A 15,435-nucleotide genomic window follows, 5' to 3' on the forward strand; every position below is an offset into this window, starting at 1 on the left:
TGTGTGTACTCTACCCAAGCCTGGTGTCGATCTCAGATGCAGGGAACAGCCTTTTTTTCTTTATAATCCAAATTTCTTTAATAACTTACTAGCTGGGGCCCCTTTCAATGAAAGGGATGGTCGGAACATTAACATCAACAGAAAGACATTGGCCTACTACCTCGTCCTTTGCGAGCGCGAGGGGTTCCAACTGCAGAACGTCGTTTTCTTTTCGGTATGGTCAGGCGCTATCTAGATTTTGATCTACATTCTAATCTAAGACCTGTTGACGTTGTTCCCAGTAGCAAGAAAAACAATGTGACAAAGGGGTCCAGAAAAAGCGAGGATGGGCATTAAACGAAAGAATCAAAGTCGAATTTAGCACCAAGTAAAAAAAGAAAACACGAGGAAGGATCTAGATCTAGATCTATACGGGTCGCACACTTTAAGTACAGCTCAGTATTGCGCGACAATGCGCGGCAGTATCGAAAGGAAGTACGACCTGAAATAAACAAACCTGGCGGATTTTCTGAAATTACAGAGACAGAAGCGTGGCCTACAAAATCGATCGCGAAGTAAAGAAATTTAGCTTTTTGCAGCAAAACTGTCTCAAAATTTAAAAAAACGAAGGTTGTCATGATCTGGAACATATTTTAAAGAATCTTTAGGCGAAAACCGCATGTCGATCGATGCAGGCATTAAAAAGCCTTTGAAAAGAAAAATTCGGCCACCACAAATAGATAATAGATTATGTCGCTCGTTACACTCCAAGTTTTTGTAATAAGAAATAAATAAGTGTGTTTTACAACCTCTGCATCCGATTTTACAAAGATCTTTATACTAACAAACTTTATCCAAGCCTAGTTCTGATCTGAGAATTTATAAACAGCCTTATTTCTTTGTTTCTATAATTTTTTGTTTTTAAATTTATTATGTTTTTTTCGGTCGTTTCACTCTCAGTATTAGTATTAGTTATAAACTATTTCTTACTATGTTTGGTCAAGTTGTAATAATTAACAGATTATTGTGTGTGGGGTTTGGGGGAGGGGGGGGGGGTTTAACCTGGATATAAAATTTTACAAGCATTTTTGCACTGTCTAAACTCTACCAAAGCATAGTAATGATCCAAACAAGTTGAAAACAGCTTTATTTCTTTGTTGTCCTTATTGTTTGTTTTTATGGGTTTTTCTGTGGTTACTTGTTATGGATGTCATTCCACTCCCTGTTTTGGATGTGATAGCCAACAGATAAATGTATTCCACAACCTGGATGTTTATTAATTGTTTTTCCAAAGCTCCTTTTTACTTATCTAACTATATCCAAGCCAAGTTATGCTTTAACTAGCATGATTAAAACGTAGTTCTTTGTCATTCTAGTTCTTTTAGTAAATTTTTGTGTCGGTTGTTACAGACTAAATTTACTTTTGCGTATGGCTAGCTGTAACAACCAACATAAATATATATATATGTACATATATATATTTACATATATTTATATATGATGTATATATATATGCATATATATAATTATAATATATATATTATATATATATAGATATATATATATATACATATTTGTTGTTTCAACTATGCATAGACACAAAGACTAAGATTAAAGAAAAAAGGAAGTGTATGGACCGACACAATAGGTTACTAAAGAAGTTAGGATGACTAAGAAATAAGACTGTTTTCAGCTTCTCAGATCAAAACTAGACTTGGAAAGACTTTCATCAGTTCAAAGCTGTTTGAAAAATTGTTAACACAGGATGTAAAACACAATATTTGCAAACTGGATGTGTACCCTGTTTTGTTGTTTGTTTTACTCTCAGCCTTGGCAATATTAGATTTTTTATAATGTATTATGCCTAGTTGTGTTTTACAACCTGCGTGTGCAATTGTTTTTATTCTTTCGCTCTCTCTTTCTTCCACTTCCCGTATTTTTGTATACATTACACATACTGCACACAAACATTCATACATACGCACTCACACACATAAACACACACAGATACACACACATATATACACACAAACACACACACGCGCTCACAAACACACACACACACACACACATACACGCACACACACACACACACACACACAAACACACACACATGCACGTGCACTCTTTCAATCTGCTATCTATCTCGATTGGTCTATCTCTCTACTGTCTGAGAAAAAGAGAGAGAGAGAGAGACAGAGAGAGAGAGAGAGAGAGAGAGAGAGAGAGAGAGATTAGGGGGGGGGGGTTGGTAGGAGAGATAGACAGAGAGAGCAGTGGAGGCGTGAGAATATCGTGATGTGGAGCTGACAATCTATAATATTATGGGGGCGTATGGTTCCGGTGAGCCCTCCTCTGAACGTTCAAGTTTCCTGTACCCACCTGTTTGCTAAAAACCATACAGTGCTCTGAGGTGACGATTCATTCTTGATATCTTATTCTAGGTCAAAGTTCCCAAGAGGTTTTGATTTGGCTAGAGTGACAACTAAAAGCGAACAGAAAGAAAGGGCAACTATTGAACGCCAAGAAAACGGAATACATGATGATCTCAAAAGGTGCTGACACCCCAAATATGCAAAGCATATTGAACGAAAGAATATAACAGGTCAGCAACTTGAAATACATGTACCTTTCTTTGCACAATTACGCCAGAAGTAAACAAAAAAGTGATACATAGATGTGTTTAAAGAGGATTACAAAGTTTAAAGAAACGTTCGGCATTCAGCAAGATGAAACCTGTCCTCTCAATCATTAACATAACAATAACAGTGAGCACAACCCGTACAAAAATAAGAACCATGAAAGCGTACATGTGGTAAATACTTTTGCATGAATGCCATAGCTGGACGCTAAACAATGACACTGGGAACACTGGGGGTCGCTGAAATGTGGTACGTAAGGAGAATACTCAGAATCTCATACAGAGAGGAAAACGAATAGAGAAGAGCTCCAAATATCAGGTTCTGGAAGAATTCTATTCAGATACACAAGAAAAAAGCAAAGGCAATTGATATTCTTAGGACTCATAAGTAGATCAAACGGACCAGAGAAACTACTGCTGTGTAGAAAGGTATGGGGGGGGGGGCAGATGTTGACAAAGGACAACACACACACATGGTCTGCACAACTTTGCAACAAATAACACATTGAGATAAAGCTGACCTAAATGACAAACAATAAGAATGAGTGGGGTACCATTGTCGTCAAATTCTGCTCCAAGCCTAACACCTCAACAAGAGAGAGAGAGAAGAAGAAGAAGAAGAAGAAGAAGAAGAAGAAGAAGAAGAAGAAGAAGAAGAAGAAGAAGAAGAAGAAGAAGAAGAAGAAGAAGAAGAAGAAGAAGAAGAAGAAGAAGAAGAAGAAGAAGATGAAGAAGAAGAAAAAGAAGGAGAGAGGGAGAGAGAGGGGGAGAGAGAAAGAGAGAAAGAGAGAAAGAGAGAAGCGGGGGTGGGAGAAAGAGAGAGAGTTAGAGACAAAGAGAGAGAGAGAGAGAGAGAGAGAGAGAGAGAGAGAGAGAGAGAGAGAGAGTGAGGGAGAAAGAGAGAGAGAAAGGGGGGGGGGGGAGAAGATCAATTGTATAAGAGTTAAATCATTGCCACGGACAAATAATTGAAACATCTGGAGCTAAATCAGTGATCTGCCAAAGGTTGGTCGTGGAAAGTTTGAGGTAGGTAATGGGTTAATCACAACAATAATGAACTGTGTAAAAGTTGGATGACCGGTATCTGGGGAAAAATGGCCTATATTTTGTATTTATATGAAGCGTAATATGTGTGGGTGTGTGGATGTGTGGGTGTGCAGGTGTATTTCAATATATGTACATCTAGGTGTGTGGGAAGGGTGGAAAGGGCTACGGAATGAAGGGGGGGGGAGGGTGGTATTAAAGTTTGGGGTAGGTAATAGGTTAATCACAACAATAATGAACTGTGTAAACGTTGGATGACCGGCGTCTGGGGAAAAATGGCCTATATTCTTCGCCGTCACATCCAAAGACGCGAGTTCGACTAGAAACATCATCTCCGTAAAAAAAAGTCTTAACTTTAACCAAAAGTCACACATGAAACTTTGACTTGTTAATTAGATTTAAAGTGACATTTTATAATTGAATGAAATACAGAAGGTTTAGCTTGTCCAGTTTTTTTTATAAAAAGGAGTTTTCTGGGTGACATCTCATCTCTGCTCAATATTATCATTGGGATGTAATCATAATTATCACAATCAGCAGTAGCAGCAGCATCATCATCATCTTGTTGGAAATAGTACTACTGCTTTTGAGGTAAAGACAGGAGTTGGACAAGAATGCAACATGTCAGCAATTCTGATCAACCTTGCCTTTGACTGGGTCATGAGGAAAACAACAGAGGATATACCAAGAGGCATAAGGTGAACCCTCTTCTTCACCCTCGAGGATCTTGATTGTGCCGACGACCTCGCACTCCTCTCCCGTACCCACCAGCACATGCAGGAAAAAACAAACAGACTCCTCAAATACGGACGCCAGATTGGGTTAAGAACAAGCCAAAAGAAGACAAAAGTGATGACACTTAATGTAGGCTCACCAACGCTGATCAGGGTGAACAACGCAGACCTGCCTATAACAGACAGATTTACCTACCTAGGCCGCATAATTAAAACTGACGGCTGAACAAAGGAAGACATACTTTACTTGACTTTTCCTATCCAGCGGCCATTTGGATTCTAGCCAAAAATTTACAGGTTTTAATCAGCTGTGCTTTGTCGCTGTATAGAGTATTTCCGATGTGTGGGGAGGCAGGTAGGTAGGTGATACGCAGGTCGCAAACGGCAGTTAAAGAGGTGGTGTGGTACTGTTTCATCCTGGCAGTCGCACAACGGGCAGTCGGGTGGGGTATTCTTGCGGAACCTACTTGTATTAAGGTAGGAATTTAGCGGGATGTGTTGTGTTCGCAGGCGAAATGTCCTGACTTGTTCTCTTCTACTCAGGTAATTTAGTGCAGCTTTTGAGTTGGGGGCTGTCATGTGTGCGAATGCAGTTCTTCCAGTTTTGCACATTGCCCATCCATTCAGCCACTGTTCCCTGGTGTTGCATTTGATGATGTTCTTGGCTGTCTGTTGTGATACTGGGTTGTGAGGTTGTGTTTGTGATGCTCCCTTCTTGGCAAGGGTGTCTGCTCTGTTGTTTCCTGGGATGTTGCTGTGGCCAGGTATCCACTGTAGAGTCAGGTCGACGTCATAGGTTTGTATGAAGGTGTTGATTGTTTGAGCCACGGATAGGCAGGCTGGGCTTTTGAAATTCATGTTTTCCAAAGCTTGGAGTACTGACGTTCCGTCTGTGAAGATAATAGTGTCCTTGATTTTGTTCGGATGTATTATGAAAATGTTGGTCAGGTGGAGAATTGCTGCTTCAATGGCGATGGCCTCAGCCTCGTAATTTGTACAAGAAGTGCCACATGCATTGAATAGCTGTTCACATGTTTTGTCAGGATGTTCAATTCTTACCCCCAAAGCCTGCGTTTACAGTTCCCTTGAAGGCTGACCCATCTGTGTAAATATGAATTGAGTCACTAGGGTAAGAGTCAATTGTCTTCAGAGCTGTTGTCTTCAGTTCTACTGGATCACATTCCTTTTTCACTGTCTCTTTTATGAGGGAAGTTTTGATGTTGACGTTCTTGATGTTTGTGTTTGGAGGGAGTTCTGGCCTTAACGGTTTCAGCATTTCTCTGTTATATGAAAGATTGTGTTTTTCTGCTAGTTCAGTGGCTGTGTCAAGTATTGATCTTCCAAGAATCCGTTTCTTTGGTCGTCTCTGTTCAATTATTTTCCTGTTTGGGTATTTTTTCTCTAGTCTTTTGTAGCGCTCACTCATCTCCACAACTGCTACCTCTTTCTGCAAGTGCAAGGGTTCCAGGTTCGTATGGATTTCACAAGCTGCAGTTGGAATGGATCTCAAAGCTCCGGAGATAAATCGTACAGCTTGATCCTGGATGTTGTCCTGTAGGGTTAGGTTATATTCCTTGGCGGAGCGTACTTAGCCAACATATAGCTTTCTGAGTGCATCCTTGCCCGCTCCCCATGAAGTGCTAGCCAGTCGTCTGAGAAGGTTAAGTCTCTTGTTGGCCTTGGTCTTCAGGTTCCAGATGAAAACTGTCTGTCTAGCTCGATCCCAAGGTAGCTCGAGTTTTCAACTTTCTCTAGTTTGTTTCGTGCAAGTGAGATGGTGAGATTTTGCTAGTGCTTTGCAACTTTGTGGCTTTTTGTAAAGACGGTCTAGATTGTCTTGGCACAATTTGCTTTTAGTTTCCACTTGCAGCAGTAGTTGTTGAATCTATCTAGAACCTCATTTATAAGCTATGCACTGATGCCAGTTTGTTTACTTGTATGCCAGATGGCTAGGCTATAGGTCGTCGGCCTACAGGGCCTTCTCCGATTTCAGTATCTCAGGCAGGTCGTTGATGAAAATAAGGAAAAGTGTGCAGCTCAGAGAGGAACCCTGGGGTAGGCCCTCCTCCAGTACAGCTTTGGATGACACGCCATTGTTAATCCTGGTCTGGATTGTCCTGTCTGTAAGGAAGGTCTTCACCCATCTGTAGAGTTTCCCTGGATTCCTGTCTGTGTCATCTTACCCTGTCGTAACCTTGCTTGAGATCAACGAATACTGCAACTGTGTGCTTCTTTTCCTGGAAACCATCAAGGACTTTCTGACTAAGCCCGAAGAGCTGGTCATCTGTTCGTTGGACCGCACGAAATCCTGCTTGGTTGCTGTCCAGGGCACCGGTTGTTTCCAACCACTAGTATAGGCGGTGGTTGACCATTCTCTCTGCTAGTTTCTCGATGCATGAGGTGAATGAAATGGGTCGAAAGCTTTTAATTTCTTCAGCAGGTTTTCCTTTCTTGAGAATAGGTGTGATGATGGCGTTTCTCCATGCTCTGAGGATGGTGTTTTCATTCCACGTCTTGTTGATCAGCTGGAGAAGATAACCCTTTCCAACGCGACTGAGGTTAACAAGCATTTCATTGTGGATCTTATCTGGTCCTGGGGATTTGCCGGGCTTCGGTTTCTTCACTGCCCTGTTGAGCTCAGTGGGTGTGAAGTCATCTTCAAAGAGAGAGATACTTGCATTTGGCGCATGCTCTTTCTCCTTCAGTCTTTTCAGACAGTCTCTATGTTGGTCAGTGTGAGGTGTAGCTTTGTTTATAGAAGCAAAGAACTTGTTGAAGGTTTCTGCCGTTTTGGTCTTCTACGACGGTGCCTTCCTCTGTGTTCATGGGTTTTGGGTTGTTTTGGCGCTTTTCTCCACACCAGTTGGAGAGAAGGGACCATGGTTTGGCTCCGTTTCTACGTAGGTCAAGGCCTGCAACTGTGGTGCTCCATTTGTTTCTTTTGGCCAAGAGCGTTGTCTGTTTGACCTTAGCTGAGGCTTTTTTGTAGTTAATTTTGTTTCCTCTTGTAGGATTGTTTTCAAGAGTTTTTCGTCAATTTTCTCTGTCTTGGACTGCTTTTTCGATGTTCTCGTTCCAGAAGGGCTTGTACTTTTTCCTGCAACCCCTAGGGATGCAGAGAGCTGCAGCCTTGAGCTGAGAATCTGTTATTGCGCAAGAGAAGACATCATGAACAGACTCGGCAAGGCAAGATCTGTTCACAGAAGCATGATCAACATCTGGAAGTAAGGACAGTTTAGTATACAGACCAAGTTAAAGCTGTATAACAGTTGTGTGCTATCCACACTCCTATATGGAGCTGAATGCTGGAGCATGACTGATCATGACCGAGCCAAACTATCTTCCTTTCATACAACCAGTTTACGCCAAATCCTCCGAATCTTCTGGCCCGACAAGATTTCCAACGCAGATCGTTTACGAAAATGTAGGCAAGAGGCCCTGACCACCATAATAAAAAGGGGAAGATGGAGATAGAGTGGGCATGTTCTGAAAAGAGAACCAGACTCTATTGTGAACACTGCCCTCCACTGGACACCCGAAGGACATCGCAAGAGGGGCAGACGCAAAGTGACCTGGAGACGCACAGTAGAGTCTGAAATGAAGTTTTGGAACCATTCGTGGGGGGCCTTGACCAAGATGGCCCAAAAAATAGACAGAGCTGGAGATCCTTTGTTGCTGTCCTAAACGCCAGATGGCGTAACGGGTAGTAAGTAAGTAAGTACTTCCCGCACCACTGCAGGAACTAATAAAGTATTACGATGTAGCACAGAGCGGCAGCTCTTTCTTACCACACTGTAGGTCATACAATAATGCTCTCGCCCTTGCTTCGGTTGGGTGAAGTGAACAAGCTGAACAGGGCATCAGAATTCAGGGCAAGCTGTACCACAAACATTTTATCTTGGGATTTCCTATCACTATATAACCGTTCGTGGAATGGGTCTGTATCAAGTAATAATAATAATAATGATAGTAATAATAATAATAGAATAATAGGGTAATAATAATAGTAATAGATCTAATCATAATAATAATAATAATAATAATAATAATAATAATAATAATAATAATAATAACAATAATAGTAATAATAATAATAATAATAATGATAATAATAGTAATAATAATAATAATAATAATAATAATAATAATAATAATAATAATAATAATAATAATACCGGTAACAATAGTTAATTTATCATGAACTGACAATAAAATTGCTTTTAACATTAAATGAAGAACAGCAAATAACAATATAGACTTTCCAAGTTTCCGTTTGCATTATACTTACTATACTATAATATTATTTAAAAAATTATGTGACATCATACTTACATCTTAACGTATCGCCGTCCAAGAAATGAGGAAATTATCTTTTGGAAGCTTTTTATCCGTTTCCCCATTGTCTCTACACACGGGGTGCAGACATTTGGCACGGTCCTACTGTAAACTCGCCATAACAATCTCCTAGTTACCCAAAGCATTACCAGAATCGTTATCACCAACAGTGGGATGGCCTTGTCAAAATTCCACGCCAGAGCAAGGGTAAAATAACAAAAGAATAGCAATATTAACGAGATTTGTGCGGCTAGTTTGAATCTGGTTAGGATGAGAGTTTTTCTTTGCTGATTCTGTTCTTCTTGTTCTTCAACTTCACAATTGTCGCCGTTTCTATCGGAAACGGGCTCATGAGTTTCAGAATCTTCATAGACATTGGACCCACTGTGGTCTTTGGGCACAGATTTGTACGACCCACTTGCAAATGTCTGTAATGGAATAGAAATCTGAGTCCCATTTTGTTTATCTTCTGATATAAAATCTTTCACAGGCACACAAACATAGTCCAACAATTTACTTGCGTTTTCTTTTCCAAACTTGGTGAAGTTTGAATTTAAAGATATTCCCTCGTTGTTTTTGTCTGATTCTTTATCTTTAGAACCATTATCTATTGTAGTTGGGCTGTACTCAGTTGTAGTCTCCTTTGTGTTATTGGGTTCATTTTCTTTGTCGAGGTCGAGTGGATTTAGAAAAAGATGGTTTCTTTCCTTGCTTTCTAGGGGCGAAAGTTTCTCCTTAATACACGATGCATTGGGGTCGTAAAGGAGACCGGGTTTAGAGGTTACGGAGAACGTTGAGCTTCTTTCTTTGTCAGACTGATTTTCTTTTTCTTTGACGTCATCAAATCCTGAATTCACGTAATACTCCGCCATACTTGTTGGGGGCTATCTCTCTGGAAAGGACAAAACAGAAAAAAACTTTTACCGCTCACGTTTCTTTACTAGTATTAATTGTATCCAAACGAAAAAGCGCCTCGAGCAAAGAACATTCTGTATATTTGTAAAAGACTTACAAGACAGCAGAAATGACATCAAGATAGGTTCAGCCCGAATAGCTTTTTTTTTTTTTGGAAACAAGGTTAACTTAGATGGCACTTGTGTTGGAAGAGGAGAAGGGGGAGAGGGAGGGAAGACGACCTAGACAGAGATAGGAGAGAGGGGGAGAGAGAGAGAGAGAGAGAGAGAGAGAGAGAGAGAGAGAGAGAGAGAGAGGGAGAGAGAGAGAGGGGGGGAGAGAAAATTCTCCAAAATCATATTTCATAAATCCGGTCCTATTCCTTGTCTTTCCTCACTTCACCCACCATTTACACTCTTAAACCCTCACAAAATAATTTCTAAATTGCTCTTGAAGATTCACTTTTTACGTGAACAAAGAAAGCGTCTTTGTTTACATGGCTACCAGGCCATGTAGGCATACGAGGAATAAGCAGGTCAATCTACTGGCGAATAAAGCATTGCTGTCCTGCTGCGATTAATGGATAACAACAGGAAAAGACAGACTTTAAAATTAAGCTCAAAAGCTACACCTCTAGTCCGTGTGGGGAACAATGGAAAGAACAAGTGAATAATAAAGTCAATAATAAGCTAACAGTGCCCGAGTTTGGTCCACGAAGGCCTCCGGGTCTTTCCAGAGTTGAAAAGGTTGTTTTAGCTACGTTACGACTGTGTATTGGACATACCTCACTGACATACTGACAAATCAATGCCTCCCACAGGGACATGAACAGCGTTTTTAACATTATATAATGGCTGTGATGCCGACATTTCGACCAAGTACATCCTTCTAGAATTTCCAGACTTCAGAGAAACACGAAACAAATATTATAAAAGCACTAATTTGACAAACTTGTTCTCCACCGTTGTTCCCACTTGTGTCTTCAATTTTGTAGAGAGCATTGGTCATTTTTTTCAAAATATAGAGAGTATTACTATTTTTTAAAAGTAAAAGATTATTTTTACCTTTGAAATTTTACTATGAATTTTTAGCTTCAGCCATACAGTAAAACAAAGTCCAGCTGAGAACTAACGAGAAAACAATCGCATTGAGTCTCGCGTGTTTTATGAATGACCTTACGCAGAGTGACAAGCGCTGTAAAATGTTCACCAAACTTAAACTGAAAACCGCTGGACGGCTGTTTTTTGTTGTTGTTTTTTTCTCGTAATGCGGTAGTGGGCTTAGGCTATTTATAAATCTTACTTAACCATTGATGACTAAGTATGAGGGATATGCGACTCCCATCCTGAAGTTTTTCTTTATTAAGTACGTGTGACTAGCAGTTTAATTATTAGTGATGGGTTGTTTGTTGTTAGCTGTTGGGTTTTTTCCATAGTTCTTTTCATCATCAAAATGTTTTTCCCATGAAAATTAACCAATTCACTGCCTCAAACGAGACTGTAATGAGCTGTTTGGTGGTATAGTTAAAAGACAGGCCTTGCCTTTATAGTATTAAAACGGTTAAAGTCTACACATATATTCATAAGCACGAATCATAGCTTCCTCTCTCGTTATTTCAGCCATGTTGTCATTGTTAACTCTTAGATTACGGAAGGCTGTGCTTCCATTGTACACATTCAACTTTGTCATCCAAGCTTTCAGCATCACAAACGTTTCTATACTATACACTTCTGTTTAACCTATTTACGTAAAATAAACACGAAAATTAATAGAAATGATCCAAGCAGCAACGATACAGTTTGACTGTTCATTGATTGTAAGATGAGATTGTGGAGGTTTGTTAGGTTTCTGTTATGCCTGTAAACATCTGAGTGATGCCTTGAGCCAGTAGAGCTGACACGGTGTATAATGAAGAATTATTGTGCAATCTAAATAAACAACGTGTGCTTATCTTTGAAGGATTAGCAGTGTCACATTTGGTTCTTTATTCTAAACACGAACTCAACTGCCTAACTCGTCAAAGACACGCATTTTATCTAGTCATTCGACAACGCTTGAAGATGCGCAGTTTTAATGCAGTTTGAAAAAAAGGAAAGATCATTTCGCTATATAATCATATTTTGTTTTCAATTCTGTTTTTCTTTTTCGATTTAAAAAAATTAAAATAAGAAGCCAAGCAGTAACAACATGCCTACCATGAAACATTATCGTCTTTGTTTCTGATTTTTTAATTTTTTTTTGGGATGGTTGTGGCTATGACTCACATTGCCTTTGGTCTTCTGTTGATCGCACATAATAAGTATTATGTATCCTCTATGTCCTTAAAGGGTTAATGTGAAACTGAACAACGGTTGGTTCTCTTTTAAGAGGGAACAATCTCACCTCTAAATTATCATTCTACACACGAACTCAGCTCTTTAAAACTAACAACATACCGGAGGAGTGTCTGCTTCTTTTTCTTTCTTTAAACAAAAAAAGAAATAATAACGCTGTGTGTAAATGTAAACGCAGACTCCAGTATTTGTACCTCAGCCATCCACCTTTTGCCTTTCTTTTTATCTCTCTATAATTACCCTTACCTCTGGGGATTTGTCTAAAACAAATATCTGAATTATTCATTTCCCTTGAGTTTTCAATCTTTAAAAATACAACAATACACAGACGTTGTGTATAAATGTATTTCATTCGTTTTAATCTGAAAATTCATTTTTTGTAAATTTTTATTCAATAACTTTCGCAACAGCTTTCAACTAAAAAATGTGGGTTGTTTTTGTTTTTTTATAAAGAAGTTGATATAGCTTATCAAAACTCTTCGGCCGTCACCCAATCAAAATTCAAAATTAATTCCAACCAAATCTGAAAGTACTTTAGTCAATATTTTTTTTTTTAAACCGAGAGTAACTTCCAAATCGAAATGTGGCTGCCGGAAGGCAAAGGGCTCTACTAAGTAGGAAAAATGATCAAATACGTTGCAGGTTTCAACACTGAACAATAAAGTCCGTGTTTGGTTTGATATTTTAACATAATGCTTGCTATTTTTTTTTTTTAACAGGCAAGCAATGTTTACGATGTTGACCTGTTAAATATAGATCGTTCGACCTAAATTAACTTTTCAAAACTCTGGATTCAAAAGCGTCTAATAAATTCCAAGAAACATCTGGCTATGGGCGTATTTTGAGCTGTCTATTAAGCCAGAGAGTTTCTCATTTTAGGAGATCGTGGTGTTTAAAGCTTACTGACTTCATAAAGCGTGTCCTTTTCATCTGCATCCAATGTGGAATACATCTGTACTAACATGGCTTTCGAAATGAACATCCTGTAGAGGTTACTCCTGGCTGAAAATAATTTTCTTTGTGTGGTGTAGAGGTTAAAGAGTCAAGATACAAATAGCTTATCACTATCCCGGAAGGTAACCTGTTAAATAAAGGTAAGTATAATATATTATATATGCTTTTGTCTTTGTAGATAGATAGATAGATAGATAGATAGATAGATAGATAGATAGATAGATAGATAGATTGACAGATAGATAGATTGAATAGATAGATATATACTATTCTGTAAAAAGATTCATTTTCTTCCATGTGATTTCCATATATCGGGGTGGAATATAATATTTCAAAACAGTTTGAATTTCAAACTTTAAACATACTTTATTTTTAGTTTTAATTGGTTTTACCGGACTTGCAACCCCTCTTAAGTTAGGTTTAAGTGCCGAAGATAAGAAGAGGAGTTACTAAACAGTGACATACAAAGAAAAGAAGGAAGAGAGATTTTAATAAGGACATTAGATGTTTGGAAAAACAAAGAAGCAAACCACACCAGAGCATAAGCCAAGCACACACAAAAAGACTTTGAATCACAACATAAAGCCATTTCACATGATAGGACAGAGCTTTTGTACTTCACAGTTTTTCTTTGAATTTCTGTGTTTTTCTTTGGGTTATTCTCGTCTTCTTTGTGTTTTCATTTCTTTCTTTCTTAGTGCCTTCTGTGGGGCTTTTCTCTTGAACTATTATTAGTAGAAAAGTGAGAAGCAATCTTTGCACAGTTCCTGACAAACTGTACAGATAAAACGAAAGAGCTTTGGAACATGCATAAAAACCGAGAACATGAAAGAGTTTCGAACACAATAACTACCAAAGAACATGAAAGAGTTTTGATACAATCGTAATCTAAGAACATGAGAGAATTCTAGGCTCGTTTATTGAATTCGGCTCTATTTGCTCGGAATGTACAGGCCACAATCTGACAAAAAACCTGGGCAATACGCCACAAATGATATTGTCAGCGTCATTCCACTAACTATTTTGAGGTTTCAGGAAAAACTAGAGAACAAAGAGCGCACCTGAAGTAAAAGTATGAATTAGATACCCGGTACCTGTCTTTTTTCTCATAGAAGTGGACAAAGATTAACAACACAAAAACGAATCCACTCTTGTATTTAAATTATGGCAGCCGGTATTTTCACGACGTGTCGAGGAAAAAAAATATACCCGCGTTTTCACGATTTGTTTTTCTCTTTGGACCAGTAAGTGAACAGCTGAGTCATGCTAGAGGGTATAGACTCTCTGCCCTCTGCTGGCCATGCTTCTCTCTCTCTCTCTCTCTCTCTCTCTCTCTCTCTCTCTCTCTCTCTCTCTCTCTCTCTCTCTCTCTCTCTCTCTCTCTTTATATATATATATATATATATATATATATATATATATATATATATATATATATATATATATATATATATATGTATATAATCTTTTCAAAGTTTTTTTAACAAAGCAGAAACGTTTTTTTAAAGACTGATCAATTAAGAGCAATAAACACATAATTATTTATTTATAAAGTAACACTGGTATCTTGAGGAGATACTGTCAAAATTGTCCAAGACGTCCTCCTACTGTGGAGAAAAGTAGTGGTTTTATTAGACAGATGAGCATCTTGGGCACAGTAATTATAATATTGGAAAGAAAATGTAAGGAGTCTGTATCGGGTATTGTCTTGGACAGGCTGCCAGTAGAGCGTGCTCTCTTGTATCTTGCTGATATACTTTAAATCTCACTCACATGTATGTGACATTGTGAATCAACGACAACGACTTCAGAAAACAGCAAAACAGTGTTAAATTTTAAGACTTAGACTGAGAACAGTGAATAATACAAGTTAGTGATACTAGTAGTAGTGCCTTGATATATTATTGAAATACTTGAGTAAACAACAGTGAAACATGCCTACAATACAAGGTAGTATCTTGGTGAAACACTTTTTAAAAATCACAATGTATTCTAGCAATATTAGATTGTGCTTTGATGAAATGCTGCAAAAATACAGCAAATACATGCTCATAATATTGGGTTGTACATTGATGAAATGCTAGCTTTAAAAACAGTATCGTAATACAAGAAGGTTGTACCTTGCATGAAAATGAAATACTATAAATCTCACTCACATGTGCCTTGTGGGGATCTCCTTTCGCCAAGCATTGAGGGATGGACTATTATTAACATCAAATCGTCCCTTTACCGGTTTACTGTTCCTTTTATCCCTGAATGCCACTTGAATACGATGTATTACATAATATTATTATATTATCTATACTCACACATCGGCGCTTGTTGCTGAACAGCCCTGGTTCTTCTGTTTGAATGTATTCCTCCAAATCTAGCATGGTCCCAAAAGCGTGAAAATGAAATCACAGTGTTGTTATCTCTCTGTCTGTCGGTCCTATGCCGTGTAGGTCTGATCTACGGGCCACTTTAGTTGGAGATATCAATTGTGACACGATACTGGAATCTTGGGAGGTGGGGTGGGGGG

General features: G+C 38.7%; 1 protein-coding gene across 1 annotated transcript in view; it reads right to left on the reverse strand.

The window, feature by feature from the left end:
* LOC101845201 (sodium/nucleoside cotransporter 2) overlaps nucleotides 1–15,317 on the reverse strand; it is a gene marked incomplete in the record, with an annotated part of 39,164 nt that extends 23,847 nt beyond the window's left edge. Inside the window, 2 exon segments of the mRNA XM_005109915.3 lie at nucleotides 8,731–9,625; nucleotides 15,224–15,317. Coding sequence (XP_005109972.2) covers nucleotides 8,731–9,605 — 875 coding nt within the window.
* Nucleotides 15,318–15,435: the final 118 nt, after the last annotated feature.

This window comes from Aplysia californica, unplaced genomic scaffold (assembly GCF_000002075.1).
Source record: "Aplysia californica isolate F4 #8 unplaced genomic scaffold, AplCal3.0 scaffold00829, whole genome shotgun sequence".
In the NCBI taxonomy this organism is placed as follows: domain Eukaryota; kingdom Metazoa; phylum Mollusca; class Gastropoda; order Aplysiida; family Aplysiidae; genus Aplysia; species Aplysia californica.